The sequence below is a fragment of the Narcine bancroftii genome, chromosome 4, assembly GCF_036971445.1.
Source record: "Narcine bancroftii isolate sNarBan1 chromosome 4, sNarBan1.hap1, whole genome shotgun sequence".
NCBI lineage: Eukaryota > Metazoa > Chordata > Chondrichthyes > Torpediniformes > Narcinidae > Narcine > Narcine bancroftii.
Window position 1 is genome coordinate 92,864,074 of NC_091472.1, and position 24,624 is coordinate 92,888,697.

General features: G+C 40.4%; 1 protein-coding gene and 1 long non-coding RNA gene across 11 annotated transcripts in view; one reads left to right on the top strand and one right to left on the bottom strand.

Annotated features, from left to right (window-relative positions):
- LOC138760844 (uncharacterized) overlaps window positions 1–24,624 on the top strand; it is a 93,888-nt gene that overhangs the window by 2,348 nt on the left and 66,916 nt on the right. The gene's annotated exons all lie outside the window — the stretch shown is intronic.
- Window positions 14,725–24,624, bottom strand: part of LOC138760843 (parkin coregulated gene protein homolog) — a 314,744-nt gene continuing 304,844 nt past the window's right edge. For 8 of the 9 annotated variants that reach the window (XM_069932051.1, XM_069932052.1, XM_069932054.1 and 5 more), the window contains one exon: window positions 14,725–16,806. In XM_069932051.1, the coding sequence (XP_069788152.1) occupies window positions 16,646–16,806 (161 nt within the window). In that variant the 3' untranslated portion in view covers window positions 14,725–16,645. The remainder of the gene's footprint in view (window positions 16,807–24,624) is intronic. The other variant, XR_011355901.1, reaches the window with a different exon arrangement.

Consider the following 24,624-nt stretch of genomic DNA (forward strand, 5'->3'; position numbering starts at 1 on the left):
TTTACGGTTTCTGTTAAGTGGACAGGAGACCCACACTCGGTCTGCTGCAAAGAAATAGAGAGGAAACTGCATTGTTTTCGCAATCTACAAATGTGACTGATTATTCTTGCATTTTTTTAACTAAAAGGTGAATTCGAGCTATTGTAAACTTACAAATACATCTTGGAATGAAAATATGGACCTTCAGTTTCAACAGGGGGCTGGCGAATCGCTGAGTGATGAGTTGTTTTCACTTTTGAATTGTCACATAAAAAACATGAATACCAGCCTCGCCATAATGTGTAATTTAAACATGTAAATTAGTCCAATCAAATATCTTCTCTCACTTCATCAGAATTGTCATTTGAATCATAAATATCATTTACCTAAATTACAATGTAAAGTACTTAATTTGAAACTACTTGTTGAATATTCGGCAACAAAGAACATTCAGATCATGTGATGAATTTGATTCATAAAAATTGTCTGGTTAATTATGCAGACTCTGTTGACATGGCTGCTGCCTGTTAGGGTAGCTACAGTTTGGCAAGCTTCCAAGCAAAAGTGCATCTCAAGGCCCAGATGACATTGCAAGAATTCTCCCCCAATTGTGCAGTATTCCCAATTTTTAGCTAGTATAGAAAATGTGAATGGAGAAATCCCAAAACCACCTCTCGAAATATTTAATTTATCTGGAGGTTAAACAGATTTTATGAAGTACATTGAGAGTGTTCAGTGAGCCTTCTGAATACTATCCAACACCTGAAACTAATTTATTATTCTGGGGAGTCTCATTGGAGTTGGGCTCTATGCTTAAGTGTATCAAAATCATATGATTTGTTATAAATCTTATTAATGCAACTATAAAATTAAGATAGATTAATTCTCTGTTCTTAATTGCAATTGGAACATGTTAGCTCCAAAATCCTGCTGTGATGCTTTATTGATTCTATTTTTGATTTTAAAAAATTGAAGGACCTTAATGTTGAAAAAAAAATCTGCTAATGGTTTCTGATCCTTATTTTGAATTGTAGGATAGATAATCATCTAACCTACAATTTTAAAAATGTAATTGTAATAAACCAATTTAAGCACCTTGATATCACTCTTAACAATTATGATGAAACGGGTGGATATGGAATTTTAGTGTCTCTTTCTGGATAGGTCTGTAGTGGCTGGTGCGTCATGTACACAATGTATGGTTTTTTTGGGTTCATGAATCTGCTTGTCTGTAGTAGTTATTAACCAAAGTCAGCCATGTATCAAGTTGGTATTAAATGTGGTCTCTCGGAAAAATCAGTCTCCTATTGTCTCTGATTAATTTTATTGTTATTTTTCTGTCACTACAATTACATTTCTATTATTTCCTTTTTTTTTTGCTTTCTATGATTTTTCTTTCTTCTGGTTCCCTTTTTTCCCCTGTTGGTGGGAGATTCCAAGCGATATTGTGGGAAATAATCCACGGATTAATGGAATCTAAATTTCCCAACAGATTTGATGGGGAAACTCTGTCCTGATGTCCTTAGTACTTCTATTACCATCATCTGCTCACTCCTTATTCTCACTCAGCCCACTTTGCCTCATCTTCCCACCACCATATTTTCTTCTAATAACTATTTCAGTTGTATCAATTTACTTCCATTCTGCATTGATTTGATTATCCATTTATCCCTCAGTCAACTGTAACTCATCTCTTCTTGAATTGTAAATATATGTCTGTTCAACTCATTTTAATGTAGGACAATTTCTGCTAACAAAAAGCAGCTAATAATTTGTTCCAAAATTCCACACTCGATGAATTTATGTAGGGATAGTATGACTAAAATTATGTGTAAGTTATCGATTAGTTCATTATAATTTTATTCATTAATTATATTTAACACCCGAAAAATTAAGGAGATACAATTTAATTTCTTCAAATTTATGTTTTAGATATAAGGACATGGGTCCTTTTTTACACTCTATTTGGCTATGTGAAACAGTAAAACGTTTTTGGAAAAGACTTGGGGAACTTTTAGAAATTATTTTGAAAGTTCAATTTTCATTAGTTCCTCTAGTATTTTTGTTGGGTAATATTAAGAGATTGAGTTTAGAATTAAGATTAAATAGATTCCAAATTGCATTTTTGAGATTGGCATTAGCTGTAGCTAGAAAATGTTTGGCAATTACTTGGAAAAATTAGACTGATTTAAGTATTCAGAGATGGCATACAGAATTAAGGTCTTGTATTCCATTGGAGAAGATAACATATAATTTGCGCGATAATTATTTTTTATTGTAAAACTTGGAGCCCTTATTTGGATTATACGGGTTTGAGTTTTTGAAGCCCCTGGCCACACAGGAGTGGTGTTGCTCTGATCCATGATCATTAATTGATGAATTCCGTTATGGTTGATCTCCTCTTTCTTTCCTTTTTTTCTTTTTCTTTGGGGTAGGTTAGTGGGGGGTGGGGTTGGGTGGGTGGGTTAGGGGTTGTAGCTTATTGAAAATATCATGTATGTATTTTTTAAATTGTTTTTAAGTTTTATTCATTAATTGTATGTTTCAATATATGCATCATGATTTAATAAATAAAATATTCAAAATTCAACACTTGAAAAATTTAAATGAAGTAAAAGACTGGGCATCATTGTTACATTGCTGATGCATTGAAAATACGAGGAAATTTAGCTGCACTACTCCTGCTCAAGTATTCCAATAAATAGAAGTTGTTTCCAGCTTTTTAACGGTGAACATTTATGCTTATCATTGGAGAAGGTTCAGAGCAGATTAATGACGACCTCGTGTGGATTGGAAAATTAAGGCTATAAGAAGGATTTGATAAACTAGAGATATATTTTCTTGGAATTTTAATTGAGATATAAGCATCTATGGGGGGCCTAGACAGAATAAGAAGGAAAAACTTTTTACTCCTTGTACAGAAGCAAAATCCAGGGGCAATAGGTTTTAAGTAATTACCTTAAAAAGTGGTAAAGAAGGAACCCCAAACACATTTATACAATTATTGGATGAGTACTGAAAGAGCTGTGACCTGCAGGATCAGGGTCCTGGAGTTAGACATTGTGTCCTCTTCTGTTAAAGCTATAGGACCACTTTTTTGGTGGGGCGGGAAGGGTTGTGATGGGTGGTATAAAGTTTGGTGGAAAGCATGTTTCCAGCTGGCACAAGCAAGATGGGGGTCAATAACCTCTTTCTGAGTTGTCAATTTTCTTGAATACTGAGCTGCATGACTCGTGTTCATCATGTACATCTCTCTAAGAAACAGTCTAAAATAACATCATCCACCACAAATTCCTCCAAAAAGAAGTCATACAGCTTGAACTGAAGAGGTCACTAACCTTATTTACTGGTTGCAGACTTCAAATAACTCTTCCTATGCCTTCCCTTCAAATATTTCTAATGATGAAGGTTTTACCTAAAATCTATTATTACTGATTCCACACCATAAGGCCTCGTTTGCAATGAGCCTGATCATTCAATCTATTCCCTCTTGCTCTCAACCTCTTCCATTGACCTCAGCTTCCCTCTTTGCCCACCCTACTGTAATGGAGGATTTAGACCAGCTTATGCAAGAAGGGATGCAGTTGCATCAGAAGACAAAATCTAAATTCCACTATGAGGCCCAGGGATGGATATGAATCAGTAGACATTATCCAACTTCCACCATGAGGCCCAGAGATGCACTTGTCTTTTGTTGGTTGCAGACTGTCAGGATAATTGAAGATAATTAAATCATTTGTTCAAAGAGATAAGATCTGAAGTGAACAACTTTTGGGTAATATAAGCCATGGTCCCACTGCTGAAGATTGAGACTCTCGGAGAGGTGGCAAAATCTCTCAGCAATAAGAAGAACTTCGAGTCCAGCTAATGTCCCGGTCGAGGGAGGTAGAGAAGCTGCTACCGGCTCCCCGACAACCTATACAAGTGTGCAGTCGTTGCCTCGCTTCAGCAGTTGGGACCAGTCCAGGTGTTAATAAGTATAATTGGGAAGGGCTTGCATATTGTAGTGTGAATTCAGTTTTAGATTTAGTAATAAATCCTTGTATAAACTGAACTGCTCTCGATGTGTGTGTCTATTTTCTTTCGGTAGCTCAAACACTGTGACCAATCTAAAATGATCAAAATGAGAGGTACAAGTTTACCCAAGACACCGACCCCAAACCCTTGGATTACCTATTTCTGCCACAGATCCTGCAAACCAATCATACCCATGGTTCAGACCAATAATCTGAAGTGTACCAAAGGATTGACATTGGAAAAAAATGTTAGAAAAATATATCACACACATGAGTTATTAGCATGACTCAGATATTTTGAAGAAGTATAAAATGTAGTTTAAGGTGTGTTCACCCCTGAAAGACTTCTTATTGACTTATGCTTATTACTGTCAATGGAAGTAAATGTTCCCCATAACTCAGATGCAATTGTTTGACATTCATCCTGCTGTTAGCGGGGACCTTACTAATCACTCAATCTTGCTGGATTCCTTTCCATTCTTTTATGGGATTTTTATCACTGTCTCATGATCTTTGAATCAAGTGTTCCTTTTTCCCATGCAAACATCATGCAATTCCACCATAAGGAAGTGTAATTTGAACCACCACCAGCATCTCCATGTCAGGAGTTTTAGTTTCCAAAACAGAGGAAAGAAACTCACCTGATGCAATCTTCCTTGGAGTGTGCAAACCATAGAACATTACAGCACAGAAACAGGCCTCTTTGGCCTTTCTAGTCTGTGGTGAACCCCTTTTTTTGCATCTTTCCACTGACTTGCACCCAGTCAATACCCCTCCATACCTCTCCCAACCATGTTCCTGTCCAAATTACTCTTAAATGTTAAAATTAAGCCCACATTCACCATTTCAGCTGGAAGCTCATTCCACACTGGCATCACTCTCTTTTTGAAGAGGTTCCCCCTCATATTCCCTACATTTTTTTCACTTTCACTCTTAACCTATGTCCTCTGGTTTGTATCTCATCTACCCTCCATGAAAAAAGCCTACCTACATTTACTTTGTCTATCCCCTCATAATTTTAAATACCTCTATCAAATCTCCCTCATTCTTCTATGGTCCAGGAAATAAAGACCTAACTTGTTTAACCTTTCCCCTTCACTCAGTTCCTGAAGTTCAGGAAACATCCAAGCTTCTTTGCGCTCTTTCTATCTTATTGATATCTTTCCTGTAGTTAGGTGACCAAAACTGCATACAGTACTCCAAATTTGACCTCATCAATATCTTATACAACTTATCATCCCAACTCTGGTACTCAATACTTTGATTTATGATGGCTAATATGCCAAAAGCTCTCCAATTTACCTGTGTCAGCACTTTCAGAGAATTATGTATCTGTATTTCCAGATCTTCCATTCTACCACACTCCTCAGTGTGTGTGTGTCCTTTCTTTGCTTGTCCTTCCAAAATGCAACACCTCACATTTGTCTGCATTAAATTCCATATCCAATTTTCATCCCATTTTTCTAGCTGGTCCAGATCCCTCTGCAAGCTTTGAAAACCTTCTTCACTGTCCACATCACCTCTAATCTTAGTGTCATCTGGAAACTTGCTGATCCGACTTACCACATTATCATCCAGATAATTGATATAGACAACAAACAACAATGGTCCCAGCTCTGATCCCTGAGGCACACAACTGGTTACAGGCCTCCAGTCTGAGAATTCTTCATCCTCCACTACTTTCTGGCTTCTCCCATCCAGCCATTGTCAAATCCAGTTCACTACGTCACCATGAATACCTACCGTGTGAACCTTCTTGACTAACATCCCCTGTGGAACCTTACTATAGATCATGTAGACAACATCAACAGCCTTTTCTTTGTCAACTTTCCTGGTAACCTAAAAAAAAACTATAAGATTAGTTAAACATGTCCTCTCATACACAAAACCATGTTGAACTTCCATAATCAGTCCATGGTTATACAAATGATTGTGTATCCGATGTATTATAACCCCTTCCAATAATTTACCTACTACTGACATCAGTCTCACTGGCCTATAATTTCCAGGGTTACTTTTGGAGCCTTTTTTACACAATGGAGTTGGCATCAGTGCTCCAATGACCTCTCTGAGAAGCAGTCTATTCCACAAATGCAGATGTGCAATGTACCTTTGAGAATCTCTTATAATTCATTGCAGACACCCTCTACTATAATGACTGCACCATCATAGCATTTAGACAGTACCAACCTTCCTCTTTTATGACTATGGACCTTTTGTGGTGCAACCACTGTATGTATGTATTGTATGAGCTGGCCTGCCCCCGGAACCTGTGACCCCTCCCTCCCAGAAATTCCTATAAAGGCTGTTATGCCCAAACTCCTCCTTCAGTACTACCTTGGAAATGGGCCAGCAACATGTGAGATATGTTGATGTGTTAAGGTGATTAAAGCCCATTAATCACAACTCTCAGCCTAATGTGGTTGATTGATAGCACTACGATATAATCACCTTAATTTTGGCCCATGGACAAGGCAATATGGGTGGACAAAATGGACACCAACCCTAAAGATCTGGAGGCCTCAGTCAAATTCAATCAATGGTTGTATTGCCTCAATGCTTTCATGAGACGCAACTATGTGAAGAGTGAGGAAGACAAACAAGATCTACTCTTCACTCAGGTTAGCCGTCGTGTTTTTTAGATGATAAGGGACTGCACTACTAACTCGGCTGCAATGAAGCTCCTACAGAAGCAGTATCAGACCCCAATGAATATTATCTATGCAAGGTACCTTCTGGGCAGTCATAAACAAGTACCTGGTGAGTTGGTGGATGAATACATGCGGGTCCTGAAAGCTGAGGCTGGCCTGTGGCTGCAGAGATATTTCTGCTGCTGTTAATTTAGAAGAACTGATACACGATGCACATGTGGCTGGATTCAAGTCTGATCACTCAGACAGAAACTCTTGGAAAAAAGCAATCAAGGCCTGCAAGAAGTAGTCGACCTGGCTAAACTGCTCAAGACTGCGCAGCTGAACCTGGAGGCCTTCTCAGGAAATGCACACACCACATGGGGAGCTCAAGGGCCACAATCTTGGGATGCGGGGTCCCAGGTCACCACTGCCACCTTCAAGCACCTGAAATGCTACTTCTGCAGCAATGCGAAACATTCCCAAAAGAGCTGCCCGGCCCAAAATGCTACATGTTCCACCTTTGGGAAGAAGGGAAACTATGGGAAGGTATCATCAACTTAGCCATTACTCATACTTCTTAGGTGTAACATAGACAGGGTTCCCCTTGTCCTCATCAACCAGCCCACTGCATCCAACCTATCATCTTCCACAATTTCCATCACCCGTTACATGATCCCACTAACAGATACATCTTCCCCTCTTCACCTTCCACAGGAACCACTACCTTGTTACTCACTGGTTCAATCATTCCTTTCCACTCATTGGCCCCTCGGTCTTCCGGAGGGAGATGGACCGGATAGTGGATGACTACAGGCTAAAGGCCACATTTCCCTAACTGGACAATGTGACCATCAGTGACCTTGACCAGCAGGATCATGACACTAACTTACAGAAATTTCTCCAGACAGCTTAAAGCCTCAAACTAACATAAAACCAAAAGAAGTGTGTGTTCAGCACTTCACGGCTGGCCATCCTTAATTGCTTGGCGGAGAATGGCGTCATTGGGCCCAACCCTGACTGCATGCGTCCCCTGTTCCTGAAAAGGAGCTTGGGCTCCTTTTCGCATTACGCCCAGTGAGTCCCAAATTACACGGACAAAGCCTACCCCCTGGTGACATCAAGGGTGATGTCACTAAGTCAGCAATGCACACTGTGGATGAATCCATCCCCTTCCAGGTGGAGAGTGATGTATCCGACTTTTCTGTGGCTGCTACGCTCAACCAGACAGGCAGGTCCTGGCATCTTTATCCCAAACCCTCCAGGGCCCCAAACTCTGGCACTCAGCCATTGAGAAGGAGGCTCAGGCCATAGTGGAAGCTATGCACCACTGAAGGTGCTACCTGGCCGGCAAATAGTTCATCCTGCTGACTGACCAATGTGTAGTCACCTTTATGTTCAATAAAAACAGTAGGGAAAAAATTAAGAACAGCAAGATCCTGAGGTGGAGAATTGAACTATCCACCTACAAATACAAGATCTTGAACCGGCCTGGGAAGCTCAACAAGCCTCCTGATGCCCTGTCCCAGGGACATGCACCAACATGCAAATGGACTGCCTCCAAGTCTTCCATAACAACCTCTGCCACTCTGGGGTCACTGGGCTCTACCACTTCGTTAGAACCCACAACCTCCCTTACTCATTTGAGGATGTCAGGGAGCTGACCCGGAGCTGCCCAGTCTGTTCCGAGTGTAAACCCCAATTCTATCGGCTAAACAAAACCCAACTGATTAAAGTCACCTGCTCTTTTGAACGCCTGACTATGGACTTCAAGGGTCCCCTCCCTTTCACCAACAGGAACATATATTTCCTAAATATCATCGACAAATAGTCCTGCTTCCTTTTCTCCATCCGCTGCCCAGACATGACCACAGCCACAGTCATAAAGGCATTAAGCAGCATATTCACTCTGTTCGATACCCATGCTATATCCATAGTGATTGGGGATCCTTATTAATGAGTGAGGAAATGCACCAGTACCTGGTGGTCAAGGACATAGCCATGAGCAGGACCACAAGTTATAACCCCCAAAGGAACAGCCAGATAGAAAGGGAGAACATCACTGTCTGAAAGGCAATCCTCCTAGCTCTTAGGTCAAAATGCCTGCCCATTTTCCAGTGGTAAGAAGTCCTCTCTGAGGTACTCCATGCCACCAGTACTGCAACTAATGTGGAACCACATGAAAAGCTCTTTTCACTTCTCCAGGAAGTCGGTGCTGGGAACCACACTGCCGTCCTGGCTGATGACTCCTGGGCCCATACTGCTCCGGAGACATATCAGATGCCCATGACTGACCCTTTGGTCAAGAAGGTTGACCTTCTCCATGCAAGCCCCCAATATACATAGGTGGAGTACCATGATGGGCGACAGGACATGGTTTTTATCCAAGACCTGGCACATGCAGGGGATCCTCTCAACCAATCAATCAACATCCCCTCATGGTAACCCCGGCCAGCCAGCCCCACTAATTGCACCCAATGGAGTGCCCATTCCCAGATCAAGCAACCCCATGGTCCAATTAACCCCCCTCAGCCACTGGACGCACAGCCTGTCACACAAGACGCCACCCAGGAACCAGCAGCTGAACCTCAGCAAACCTTATGACAGTTACAATGACAGACGAGATCCACTGGAGAGGCTGAATCTGTAATGAACATTGAATCACTTAACCCTGCCAGACTTTGATTCAAAGGAAGGGGTGAATGTGGTGCAACCACTGTTTAAATGTATTGTATGTATTGTATGAGCTGGCCCGCCCCCTGAACCTGTGAATCCTCCCTCCCAGAAATCCCAATAAAGGATGTTATGCCCAAACTCCTCCCTCAGCACCTGCCTTGGAACTGGGCCAGCAACATATGTGATGTGTTGGTGTCTTAAGGTGTTTAAAGCCTATTAATCACAATCCTCTGTCTAATGTTGTTAATCAATAGCACTACACCCTTCTAGGCTTCCACTGGGCTATTATTAACACTAGCTAAGCAGCTCTCAGGGATTGTAACCAGTAGCCACCAAGGTGTTCTTTTATTCATCAAGAAATTCCTCCATGTGGCCAGCAGGAGCAAAACCACAGAGCAAGATACACAAATCACATAGATAGCAGGTAAATTGGCCAGAAGCCTGATATGTGCATTGATTATGGCCCTCATATAGCCAAAAGTTGACCCCATCCCAAGACTTTCAGCCTTTGCAAGTTGTAAACCCTACCATTACATTCTAAGAAGTATCAAGGGCACAGGTTCTGCAGGGAATATTCAATAGCTTATGGAGTGCAGTGGCACCATTCCCCCATCTTCCTACATTCTGCTTCAGATGATATCACAGCAGACCATAACACTTAATTACTTTTGCAACATTATGGCTCTCATATATTTCTAACCATGCCTTCCACGTTTCTTTCCTTACTTTGCATCTTATTCTACACCATACTAAGGAACATGTCTGATTTTCATGCTGCACAAAAGGCGCAATGATACAGTTGTTACCTGAGTCGAATTGGCAATTGCTGCTGGATCAACCTTCCCACAATAGTTATCCGAGAAAAGCGGGTACTGCTGTCCTTAGAGACCAGGACACAAGCCATCACCATTCCAATTATCCTGGAGGATAACCCTTCTGGCAAGTGCCATTGATGTTCTGTTTTCATACGCAGGCAAACATACTTTCTGGAACTACAATCAACTGCACCCAATCCACTTTCAATCTCATCCAGACTGCCATCTGTGCTTCCATAAACTGGCCCATTGCTCCCTGATATCTGGGAAATTTCTATAGATGTCAAATATTGCTGCATTGCCCTGTTGTACAGATCGAAGGTAGCCTTTTACAAATATTCCAACAGAGTTGCTAACTTGACAGGTCCTGATGTTGTAAGAACCTGTATGAGCCCTAAACTATGATACTGCTGGCTGCCTTCTCCTACACTTTCAGAATGACATAACTACATTTGGACAACCGTTGTTCTCTCCATGCACCGTTGCAAGACACATTTTTTGCATGAGGATTCCTGTGAATATTTAACTATTTATCTTAGCTATTCATTGCCTTTGTAATTCAATAAAGTTTACTATTATAATTTTTTTGTACAATAAACTCATTTGTCATTGACATCATTATTAACCGCTGTAGTAGACCTCCAGAGGGGCAGAGCTCATCCCTGGTCCATATTAATGGTGCTGAGGTGGAGATAGTCGACAGATTTGAATTCCTAGGGGTAAACATCTCCAGTGACCTGTCCTGGTCCACCCACATCGATGCAAATGACCAAGAAGCTGCACCAGTGTCTTTACTTCCTCAGAAGACTAAGAAAATTTGGCAGGTCACCTGCATTCCTGAACAATTCTACAGGTACATGATTGAAAGCATCCTGCCACTGTGCATCACTGTGTGGTACAGGAAATGTTCCACCTAAGACTGCAAGAAACTTCAAAAGATTATCGATATGGCTAAGGCCATTATATAACCCCCCCCCCCCCACCCCTCATCCCACCCATCTGCTCCATTGACTTCATCTATGTTCCATTGCCTTGGAAATGCAGCCAGCATATAAAAAGACTCATTCCATTCCAGCCACACTCTCCTCAAGAACCTCCCTCCCATCAGAAAGAAGTATATTCACAAGTATGAGATCACAAACCACCTGATTAAAGGACTATTTATTTTCTGCCATTATTCATCCTAAATGAGAAACAAAATAGTAAAATTATGTTGCCTTTGCTCTGTACTAAGAGATCTCTGTTACTGCATATTTGTACTATCTGCTTGCAAAGCAACTTCTATCACTGCATCTTGGGACATGTGACAATACACTTGAACTTGAAAAAAATCTTTTCGTCTCAACTTTGAATACATTCAAAAACTCTGGTGTAAAGAATTACAAAGACGTGAATCTGCAAGAGAAGAAAAACCTGCTCAACTCTTTGTTCTAAACTAGTTCTAGATTCTTCCTACACTTCCTAAAGCTAGATTCCCTCTTCACTCCCTATCTTCAGATCAGTTCCATATTCTGCCATACACTCTGAGTTCTAGATTCCCCACACCCTGATTTTCCCTTTATTCCCTATTTCTAGATCTGGCATTCTCCATTCCAGAACTCCCTGCAGTCCTTAGTTTCAGATTCTTCCAAAACTCCCTATTTCTATATTTCCCCTACACTCTGCAGTTCTAGATTCCCTGAAAGCCACTCAGCCTTAAAACTATGGATGACTAACAGAACCATTGAGACTTTCAAGAAATTACTGCATTTGTATGTTAATTGCCAAACAAAAAATGTTGCAGCTGTGTGAGTCTCATCTTAATGTCAAGATTAAAGGTCCAGCAATGCTAAACATTTTGGCAAAAAATAAATGAAACCGAGGAGTGTCTTTCTGGTAAATTACAAACTGTGAGAAGTACATTATATTACATTTAAATTCTGCTGTTTTCTTACTTTTCTCTTTATTCTCTGTCTTAATTCAATCTTTGTTTCATATTTATTTTTTTTGTTCCTGATTAGAGTCTAATTCACCCTTTTTTCCCCTCTGATGTTCATACCTTTCTCATTCCTTAAATGTCATTAGTTAAAGAGATAAACAAACTAAAATTTGTCATACACGATGGCGGCGCTGCTGCTGGTGCGGCGAGTGAGGAGCGGAGATACAGTGCTCCACGGGGTCCAAATGCCCAGTCACCTGCATCAGCTCTGCACAGGCTTTGAACAGGCCGTTAAAGGAGCTGATGGTAGTTTTTTCAAATCCTGTGACCACAGGGTCTGTGCCCAAGATGCCGGCGCCTCTTATTGGCAGGAGCCACGAGAGGTTGCAGTCTCTTGGGGGGCAGAGGACCGGCACAGGGCACCAGAAAATGGGGAGATCATCAGAAGGAGAAGCAGAGAGACGGCCCACGGTGGCGGACCAGTGAGGGGACTCTGCAGCTGAAAAATCAAAACATGCGGCGGGGTGCTGGCAACTCAAGGTGAGGATCCCACGGAGGCTGTGAGCTGTTGCAGACTGCTGTTGAGAGTCTCATGCCAAGCTGCAGACTACTGGAGACTGACTCAAAAGTGGCTGAAGGGGTACCATGTATTGGAAACGGGATGTGAGGGGGTGTGGAAGACGCTGAAGGGTTCCTGATCGAGTCAGAGGTTCGGATCTGGATTTTGGATTCCCAGTGGTTATGATTGGACTCTGTGTGGCTGTGAAAGCGCTGGAGGCAAATCTAATGGAAACTTTGACTCTGACTGTAAGAGGCATTTCAAGCAATTTCTGCAATGGCAAATCTGTCTGCCTTACAGTAGGCAAAAGCAATTTCATGCAATATGACACTGTTTTATTACAATTACAATAAATTGAACCTTGAAGACTTGAGTAACCCTGTTCCCATGCTGTGTGGTTATTACCTCATACTTCCAGCAATTTGCAGGATAAATGATCTTTTGAGTTGAAGGATAATGAATCATGTTCCACTTCAACTATATCCAAGCCAATCATTGGCATCATGGGGTGGGGGATGGGGGTGCAGACCATACCAGGTGACACCATCAGAGGGGGTGACACCAAATTGACTGTCTATAAAACGTTTGTGCAGTGTTTCAGCAAAAATGTATTTTTTATAAAAATATCCTTGTGGTTATTTATAACAAGGCTAAAACTCTAGCTAATTTACTTTTTGAACATTCTAATGCACCCCAGTCAGAGCTGTCATTATTACCCAATTACAATGATGCTTTGAATCACATGGTTTCACCTGCATGCTAAAAGCCCACGCTGTTCTTTTTGTTGCTGCTGGTATTTCTATAATCACTACTTTTGTCAATTCTTTTGGCATTTTAGCTACAATAATGTGGTAATTAGTATTTGTGAACCTATATTGATAACCTTTTTGAAAATGAAGTAGTATGATATTGTAATTTAAAGGTGTAATTTTAATTTTGCGACATATTTAACTCACTACTATTGGCATTAGGTTGTGATATGTGGGAATTACGATTTACGAGTAACATTAGTACAAAAACCATGACTATGGATTCTTTATGGGAGGAGGTCCATGGGAGGAGGGGCGATGACACCATGAGTTACTGCACTGGCTCACACCAACCCTAGTGACACCATTGAAGCGAATACACCCAAATAGTCTCACCTTTTCAAGGGTATATAGCAATGGAAAACTGACACTGTTCTTGCCAGAGAAGACTGTTTTCCGCTCTCAAAGGGTATAATCTATTATAGTGTAGCCGACTGCTACAAAGAAACACACATAGTGTGGGAGGTTAAGCTCTGAGATTTATTGAGGCTGGAAAGGCTCCTTTTATACAGCTGGAGTTGCCGCCGTTTCTTTGATTGGCTGACATCAGCCACATGAATAACAATAATGGGCAGGAACATTCTTGCATGTGAATACCCTTCTTCCCTAGCCTGTTATTGATCTGTTAGCTGGGCCAAGCACCATTTTAGGGCTGCTGGTCTTGTACTGCTCCAGCTTTCAACTGCGCCGGTTCGCTTTGTTAAGGGACGTGTGACAGTGTGTTAGGCTGCTGTTTACTACCGCGTGCACCATGCGATGTGCCGGCTCGATCTCTGCGGTGGTGGGCCGCCACAATACTTCCATTCCCAAATGTGCTGGTATTTCTACAACTCTGATCAATACACTTTTACCCAATTACACCGAGCAGGCATTGTATCACAAATATTTTCTTTCTCTCTAGTTACCAGAATTTTGGCGAAATAGTAGTAAATGTCAACTTGTGAGTTCAATGCCATTATGTTAGTCCCCTGGTCCAAAGAATGTCTCAAACTCTGTGATTTATAAACCTAAAAAAGCTAATGGGTTGTATACCTCCCTTGATGCTGTTTATGGAATATTTTGTAGTTATGTCATATTAGAAACATATCAGTATTTATTTTAATTATCAAAGCATTTTAATTTTGTTTGAATATAATAGAAAACACAAAAATGTTAACACACAGTTTAGCTATTTTGCAGGTATTATGATCTCAATCAAAAGAGTTATCCAAAGTTCAACCTTAATGTATTTTTTCAGTTAAGCAGGTATTAGATGCCAACATCTTTCATTTTGTTTGCTTTTTTTTGCCTGTAATATCACAATAACATGGAACATCAAGAACTAATATCGAATTATCGAGGCTTTATTGTGTACAAAAACCTTACATTTGCATTGCAACTCTCATGAAATCATTGTGCCCCAAAGCACTTTAACTGATGAAATCCTTTCATAGGATACCTACTGTTGTAATGTATAGAACATAGCTGCCAATCCATGCATCGCAATCCTCCACAAATTGCAGTGAATTCCCTGTTTTAGATGATCATTGAGAGGTAAAAGTTGACTTGGGCACTTCTGCACTTATTTGAACAATGTGATTAGATCTTTTAGTGTAGCTAAGGCAGCTGATAGTTTTGCTATTTGTCTTATCTGAAAGAAATTTGCAACACTACCTCAGTACTCCACAGAACTGCTCTCCTGCACTTCATTTTGGAAGCTAAAAGTGCTACCATTGCCTTCCCAATTGTGGAACTTCTTCAGAAGGAGGCAGATCAACCTTTGATCATTCTTCCTTGGAGTCACTGTTTTACAGCACAGAAACAGGCCCTTTTTGGACCAGCTTTTCCAGGCCAATCAAGTTGTCTACTTGAACTAGTTGCATTTGCCTGCATTTGGTCCAATTCTCTCTAAAACTTTCTCATCCATTTTCCTGTCTCCTTTTTAAATGTTGTAATTTTACTCACTTCTGCCACTTACACTAGTAACTCCTTCTACATACCTCCCAACCTGTGTCAAAAAGGTGCCCCTTAGGTCGCTTTTAAATTGTTTCCCTTAAAAATTGTTTCTCTTAAATCTATGCCCTCTTGCTTTACCCTTACCATGGGAAAAAGACTGAGTATTTACGTTATGTAGGTTCCTCAAGCATCAACTGTTGAAAGAAAGAATGGTTAATATTTCAGGTTCGATAGAAAGTTAGGCTAAGTAATGAGGAAGATTTGCGCGTGTGTGTGTGTGTGTGTGTGTGTGTGTGTGTGTGTGTGTGTGTGTGTGTGTGTGTGTGGTGGGGGGAGGGGTGGAAGGAATGGATGGAACAGAAAATCCTATCATCGGGTGAGATGATGCCCTGCCATTGAATGGACACATAAGTTCCTTTTTGTCATGTGTTGCTAATATTGTAAAGTCTGGCTGATGTTTGCAGTCTGTCCCACTAAATGCTGAGCAGGCCTGAATATACATATTTTAAAAAGAGGAGAGGAAAGGCACATATGAGTAGCCAGAGCTGATACGTAAAGAAAGTAAGAGCATTAACTGAACATAAAGTCTCGATGGCTGTGACATGTTTAGACAAAAAATAAGAGAACCATGTAGGAGGCCACAGGATGTCCCAAAGCAGAGAGTTTCAGAGGATATCCTGTGTGCAATCTCTAAACATCATTTATTTTCAAAGGTCAAGATGAAGGAACAATGCCTACCACACAAAATGAAAGAAAGTGGAATGGTGTAGGTTTGGAGGAGCTTATGCAACCACATTAAATTGATTCATAACATTTAGGATTTTCACAATGGGTACTGCAAAAAATATGCAGCTTTTACAGGGAAAGAACAATATTTGCTTTCGGAGCAGCATCATCTCCATTGATTCGCAAATATGTTAATGATGATCAGAACCTAGTTACTTTTTAATTAACAAATTAAGTCAAAATCATCATTCCTTTGTGCACTACAGTTAATACAATTTTTAAAATCTGAATCATCCTCACTAAATATTAGTTCACATTGAAAGACACAATACCCCGAATGCAAGCTAAATAGCACCAGCCATTCAGAGATGTAAGGAAATTGTTTTATTGTTCAGAAAGATTGAGGTTGGAGTTCAATGGCAGTTTAAATTCACATATGTAAGAAAGAAGCATGTATTAAGGAACAATTAAAAAAACAAGAACACAATAATAGTTCATTTTATGGTGCAATTGATGCATTTGCTCTTACAAAATCCCCAGTTACATAACTTAATGCAGTATCCTTCATCCAGTTTATTTGATTCAATTATAAATGCATGATTCATAAGTTGGAATCATGTACTTGATGTTAATGAAGGCATCTTCTCCTCCATACAGCTCAAAGATCTCCAGGGTCTCTTGAATGAGGTCTCCAATATTTTCTCTTTTCTGTTGGCTGTAATCAATGCCATCTCCAGTATTGACTAGAGTTCAAGAGAAGAAAACAAATAAAGACAGCAGCATTAAAATCTGATGGCATTCCAACTCAATATATCCAACCCCACCTTCACCCCAAATGGACCACATACACATTTTATAAGTTTATATTCAACTAACTGTTGATCTTTGTGTGGTCCAACCAATTGATACACAAGTTCCAGAGGCACTGAAGACTTGCAAGTGTTAGGTAGGCTTGGACATGTGACCTCTCCTGTTCACGCTGCTGACCCATGACAGCATCACCAGATCCAGCTCCAACAATGTCATCAAATTTGCAGATGACAACATTAGTGGGTCTCATCAGCAACAATGATGAGTTGTTGCTGATGAGGTGGAAAATCTCATGAAATGGTGCAGGAGTAAGATCCTGAGTCTCAACGCAGACAAGACGAAGGAGATGATCGTGGACTTCAGGAGGACCAAGAACGATTACCCTCCTCAACACATCAACATGTCTGTAGTAGAGAAAGTAGAGAGCACCAAGTACCTTGGAGTTCACTTCACTAGTGACTTATTGTGGGCACTCAACATCTCCTCACTTGTCAGGAAGGTGCAACAGTGACTGCACTTCCTGAGAAGTCTGAAGCGGGCAAGGTTACTGACCACCATCATGTCAACCTTCTACAGGAGCTCTATCGAGAGCATCCTGGCCGACTGCATCACAATGTGCTAAGGTTGCTGCAGAGAAATGGATTGGAGGTCAATCCACAGGACCACAAAAGTGGCAGAGAGGATTACTGGAGTCTCCCTCCCCCCCATCGACATGATCTACTGGGATCATCGACTGAAGAGAGTACATAAAATCATTGAGGGCCCCTTCCACCATGCACACAGCTGCTCCCATTGGGTATGAGGGTATAAGAGCCAGCACCACCAGAGTGAGGAACAGGTTCTTCCTAAGGGCAGTGCGAACGCTGAACAACCAAAGGAACTGCTCACAGTAACTATATCCAAGACTCTCATTGGTACAAAACAGTATTTATTTATTTACTTTTATTGACTTGTCCTGGATATGTATTATTTGTCTGTATGTGTGTTATGTTTGGCCAAAAGGCCAATGTGTGTTATGTTTGTTCTTTGCACCAAGGACCAGAGAACGCTGTTTCACTGGGTTATACTTGTACAATCAGATGACAATAAACTTGACTTGACTTGACAATAAAATCTGTTGAGTATTGAAGTACCAGGAAGCTCTAAGATGTTTGGTTGTTTCAATGGCAACTTCCAAATACAGCATTATAAATATGCTGTCACACAAGGCCCATTATCCAGTGCAAGTTATCAAGCATATTATAATTATAAAGGGTTTTAATTTGACTTTAAAATAATCTGTGCATATTTTATTATCCAAATGAAATAACCATAACCAGTGGTGGTGATGATGGTGATCACCTCACAGGTTTTAGGAGCTTGTTGTAAGCCATGGCTTATCAAGATAAGAGCAGGTTTGCTGATTTTTGAACTTTGAAGATGAAGAGACAAATAGAGATCCTGTAATTCCCATAAGACCATATGTCCTCAAGGTTCATACTCAATCAGCAATAGGAGCACGTTATAGTGATATCAACACCAAAAGACTGTCACATTGCTGCAAAAAACTGACATTGAAAACATCTTCAGATCTCACATAATGATCTATGAAATCCATCAGCACTCATCGATTAATTTAAGGTAGGAACTAAATTCCAAACAGTCTAGTAAAACTAAATTCACCAACAATTTGTCCTGGTCCATTAATGTTGACACTATGGCAAAAGGTAAAGGAGGAAAAACCCAACACCCAACCCCAACCAACCAATTTTCCCCTGCAACCGCTGCAACCGTGTCTGCCTGTCCCGCATCGGACTTGTCAGCCACAAACGAGCCTGCAGCTGACGTGGACTTTTTACCCCCTCCATAAATCTTCGTCCGCGAAGCCAAGCCAAAGAAAGAAAGAAGATGGCCAAGAAAGCACTCCAATGTCTCCACTTCCTCAGATGCCAAAGGAAATTCAGCATGTAGATGCAGCATAGCATCTATCCTGTTCAGATGCATCATAGCCTGGGATGAGAAATGCTCTGTCCAAGACCACAAGCATCTGCAGTAAGTTATGAACACAGGTCGGGCCATCACACAAGCCAACCTCCCCTCCATCAACTCCATCTATACCTCCCACTATTACAGGAATGTAGCCAGCATATTAAAGGATCACACTCTCTTCTCCCACCCTCCTCTTCCCCCTTCTCATTGAGAAAAAGATATATAAGATTGAAAACACATATCATCAGATTCAAGGATAGGTGGATCTTTTATTTGTGAAAGAAGATCTCTTGATTTTATTTCATCATGGCACTTGCACCGTTTGAACTGAAGTGCTCTCTGTACCACTATATTCTGGAATTTTGATCTATTTTGAACAGCTGTCATACTTAAATTGGGGTTGACTTGCCTGGAATGCAAGTGTTCCATTGTATCTTGGTTCTTCTTTCTTTCTTCTTTGGCTTGGCTTCGCGGACGAAGATTTATGGAGGGGGTAAAAAGTCCACGTCAGCTGCAGGCTCGTTTGTGGCTTGGTTATATGACCAGAAATTAACAATTTAACAATTTAATTCACTCACATTCACCTATCATTCCTTCAACCCTGAAATCCACATCTTCATCTTTCACACAGTGCACATTGGTCAGCCATGGCATGGAATATTAACCAGCTATAGTGCACTACACTCACTCATGTACTCCACACAGCACTCCTCCATCATGCACAGAACTCATAGCTTCATCTTCAGGTTGGTAGGTGAGTCAGAGCTGTACAAAAGATTGCTCTGGAAAACAGATTGCCATTCCTTTTTGAATATTCATCATGGAGTTCAAATGGTTAATGGTTGGTGCTATCTTCCTTCTCGCACCTCACAACAATCCATTCATAATTAAAAGTTACAGATATTGCAATCATGCATTTTTACTCACTCCTTCCTCTTAACATAACTATATCCCTTTGGTGTTTCTCTCCTGGATTGAAAAGAATTCCCACTGATTTAGACACTGGCCAAAGTCAATAATAGACCAATGAAGAAGGCAGCATGTTTCTCAATCTGACACCACATTCACTAGCTCACATACTGGCACATTGCAGAGATAGCTCAGAGGCTGGATCAGCAGTTAGACCAGTGGAAAGTCTCTAGAGGGTGAAGTTCTGAAGACTTTTTTTCCAGATGGTTGAGATTAGGGCTACCATAGAACAGCTTGAAGGCCAATGGTTATGCACAATGAGATGCTTCATGTCATGGTCGGACTGTCTGAAAGGAGAAATGTAAAGGAAATGAGGAGAGTCCCATATCAACTCTGAACATGGGTTTGTGCAGTGTTTGGAACTAAGAGTTCCCACCAGGGTGATCATTTCCAATCCCCATGTTTCTGGATTCAACCATCACAAAGTGTCTGATGACTGATATCTCAGTTTCTGCTGCATCTGAGCCATAACTTTGGCAATCTAACAATTTCTCCTCCAATAGCTTACAATGGCTGTAATCACAGGAGAATAGTAGTGACCCTGTGGATCCAAAATCAGTTGCCCCCTCTCAGGATGACAGGGGTACAGGAGAATAGTGATCAAGTTATATGATCAAGAGCTCTGAATGTATAAACCTATAAATCTATTAACCTATAAATAAGAATCCAATCTCACCTTGGAAGATAGGAACTCAAAGTACCTGTAATTTAAATAAAAGCTGCTCTCAGTAACAGTAACTACCGGATTGTCTTGACAACTTACCTGGTTCAATTATGCTCTTTGGAAATCCTCAACAGGTCTGACAATATTAGTCTGATATTCACCAATGTCTTAATTGCCTAAGTTTGTAATAAAGCATAATAGACAATAAATGTTTGTGACCCACATTACCCTTGGTATTGCCAGGCAGACAGCCCAGAATTCTGGTATTAGTGATAAGATGTTCTGATGTCTTCTGGGGCCAGAGATACTTGAAATTGCAAAACCATCTGGAGCTTCCACTGCTAGAAGTGTGCAGCCTTCTAATAGTGACATTACTGTTGCTAAAATATGTAAAGTATGCAAAAATACATATCGAACTTCCTGAAGCAGGCAGAGTTACCATCTACCAACATGCTTATTGTTTAACGGCTGCCTAATTATGGTTTGCAATGTTGGCTTGGTCTTGCATTCATCAAGTGGATGCTGTTGTCTTCAATGGAATGGGAGGTAAACTATCAAGGACTAATCAATTTAAGATGATCCATGAAAATGAAGATGGAGATCGAGATAGAGAAGGATGCGTGGTGTGGATTACATTGTCGCAGAAAGTGGTTCGAAGTATGGCCAACACATTTGTTTGGGATAATTGGCATATATTTTGAATTGGAGGATGAGAAAAGCGATTGGTTCTGGATTGTTGTGGCAGAAAATGACAGTCACAGCAGATATAATGGTTTCTTTGGCTTCCCTTGTGGTGTACACATTGATTAAACTACATGAAATGAGGTTACTTTGCTTACTCTGTCTTCATGATGAAGCATTATTTAGGCAAAAATGATAACGATAGATCTCAATTTTTACTTACTCATCATTAGCTGAAGGTTTTTGAGCTTATGCCTGTGAGACAATGGGAAACTTTTTTAAAGTGCATTTGCTCCTAAGAGAATTTATCCAAGCTGATGGCCCCTATAAACTCGGGTGCTCATTCTTTGACCTATTGGTTCTGTAACAAGTTATAGGATTCCATGTCCCCACAACATCACATTAAATGTCCTACCAGTTGAGCAGAAGCCAGCAGTACCCAAAAACTTATAATTGTACCTATTAGCTGATGTTCAGAGTAAGATAAATGGAAGGGCATGGTTAAATTTAAAAAAACCACTATTTCTTTCCACAAGGATCAATTCCAAAGAGGAACTGGAAATAAATTAGGGATAGCAGTGCAAGCTCAGGATCAAAGTTGTAACAGATTTCAAAGAAAATTTACATGATGGTTATTTTCTGTTCACATTTGTTACTGTGTTGCATAAGGCGTTACACACAATAAAATAAATGCTTTTAGAATAACCAAGTATATCACAGATTAAGTGTTCTTTTAAGACCTTACAAATAATTTTACAGTAAACATTTACTTGGATTTACTTTCAAGAAAGCAAACTGTTATTACATTAAAATAATCCATTCTCCAAGCTCATCTTGAACTAATTTTTGTTTGTTTCTGCAATATAATTTAGTATTTAACAAGCATAAAATCTATTGATTTACATAGAACATTACAGCACAGTACAGTATCTTCAGCTCATGATGATGTGCTGATCTACAGAAACCTTCTTCAAAACAATCTAATCTTTCCTAACGTCACATACATAACCTTCTATTTTTCTAACATCCATGTGCCTATCTAAGAGTCTTTTGAAGTAAAAACAAAACCTAAGAGTCTTCTGAATGTTCCTACAGTACCAGCCTCCACCACCACCCCTGGGAATGCATTCGAGGCACCCGCCACACTCTGAGTACAAACTTACCTCTGATGTTTCCCTTGAACTTTCCTCCAGTCATCTTCAACTGATGTCCTCTGGTATTTACTATTGTCGCCTCACAAAAATGTTGCTGGCTGTCCACCCTATCTAAGCACCTTGTAATTTCGTGTACCTCTATTAAGTCACCTCTTTATCCTTCATTGCTTCAAAAAGAAAAGCACTAACTGTCAACTTTGCAAAATATTTCAATTGATTTTGTGGAAATCATTTTAGATTCAGATCACATTTTTGCAAGATATGGTGGTTTGCTATTTCTGTTTCCATTTAATCTATGAAAGGAGAAAGTTGTACTCTAATTCCCATCACACAAATGTGGAAAATTATATTATGGACAAAGGCCAAAACTTAAGATATAGTCATATCAGTAAGTCCATCGTGCACTAAATGTGAGGCACTCTTGGAGTACAGCAGATTGGATTCATACTTGAGTTCATTAATCATACTGCTTCAGTAATAGCTAAAGGTGAGTACACTGAAGAAACAATTGCTTTGATTATAGTTCCAATGGAAGTTGTACAGTCAGGATGGCCATGGCAGACAGGAAAATATCAGCTGCAATGCATGCTGTGACTTGGATTTTATTCCTGGAATTCACATCATCCCTCATGTTAACATCCCACTCAATACTGCTCCTCCTGTCCTACAGGAAAACAAAACTAAATATGGATGAATTGTATTAAATCCATTTTTTGATGACCCTTCTATCATTTTTGATGTTGATTTCATGTTGCATATTTAAAAACACATTTGCGTCATGCAAAATGTTGAAATATCTTTGCATTCAGACTAAAAGAGGTCATAAAATTCTATTTCATCATCTGATAGTTAATTTTTTTTAAATTTAGAGATCCAGCATGGTAACAGGCCCTTCTGACCCATGAGCCCCCAGCACCCAATTACGCCCATCTGATCAATTAACCAATTAACCATGTGTCTTGGATTACACAGGCTTTGTCCTTTACAACCTTGATTGCCTTCACTTTGGTAAAAGTAGATTGCATCAACATTGCCTTCATATTTGGTTCCTTCTGCAAAAGAACTCAGTCAAATTAATCAGACATGATCTCTCCCACCAACAGAACCATGCTGGTTATCTCTAACTAACCCCTGCCTTTCGAAACAAATACTAATCCTGTCCTGCAGAATTTGTTCCAATAACTTTCCCATCTCTGCTGCTGGACTCTTGCTTCTCTTGAATAAACATACCATATTTGCTGTCCTTCAATCATCTGGAACCTCGCCTGTCACTAGTGAAAATGTAAAAATTCTGCTGGGACTCAACAATCTCTTCCCTTGCTTCCCACTGTAGCCTAGAGCCCCTTTTATACTGCAAAGCTGCGGTATTCCCATAGACATGACACATCTTAGGAAGCCAGCTTGCTTGTTCATACAGAACCAAAAAAGACGGCTCCATTAGTCAAATACACTCCACCACTGAGACTACTTACCGAGGTGGATCGATGATGGGTAAGTCTAGAACCCCGCCCCAATCCACCTTGCGATTATTTCACACAGTGCTCAAAAGTCAGAAAAAAACCCGACTTTCAAGCTCTGTGTAAAAGGGGCTACACCTTGTCAGGACTGGGGATTTATCCACTTTTATGCCCACTATGATATCTAACACATCTTTTTAATGCTTTAGATCAGCCATTCTCAATGTGGGCCCTATGGCCCCCACCCTAGGTTCACAATTTAAGTAAAAGCCTTATTTTCTTTTCACCTCAAGTCACATAAATATTTTTATGCTATTTATGTAGCTGGTGGGAGCGAAGTAACGAATAAAGCAAAACTTGGCAGCTTCACAGGCAAGGGGGCCCTTATAAACGGAGCAAAGTCATAAGAGGCATTGCCTACAAAGGTTGAGAATGGCTGCTTTAGATTATCCCTATCTCTCTCCCTGACATCTTCACTGACAATGTCTTTCTCCATTGAGAACATAGATGACAAGTGTTCTTTTAAGACCTTACAAACTTCCATCCTCTGGTTCAAAGCATAAATGGCCCTTTGGTCTCTAATGGGCCTTGCTCTTTACTTGGTCATTTTCTTGCTGTTAGTATACCCACAGTGCCCTGGGATTTTCTTTAATCTTGATGGCCAGATAAATTTTTTGGTCCTCATTTGCCTCAAAACTTATTTTGTAAGTACTGTTGAATTTAGAAATGGGCAGTACATTGGTGTAACCTCCTCACCCAGACTCACATTTCTCCATTCACTTCCACAACTCTTTCCCTCTCCCTTACTTCCAGCATCTTCAACACCTCTACTACATACCCCACCCACATGGAGACCTT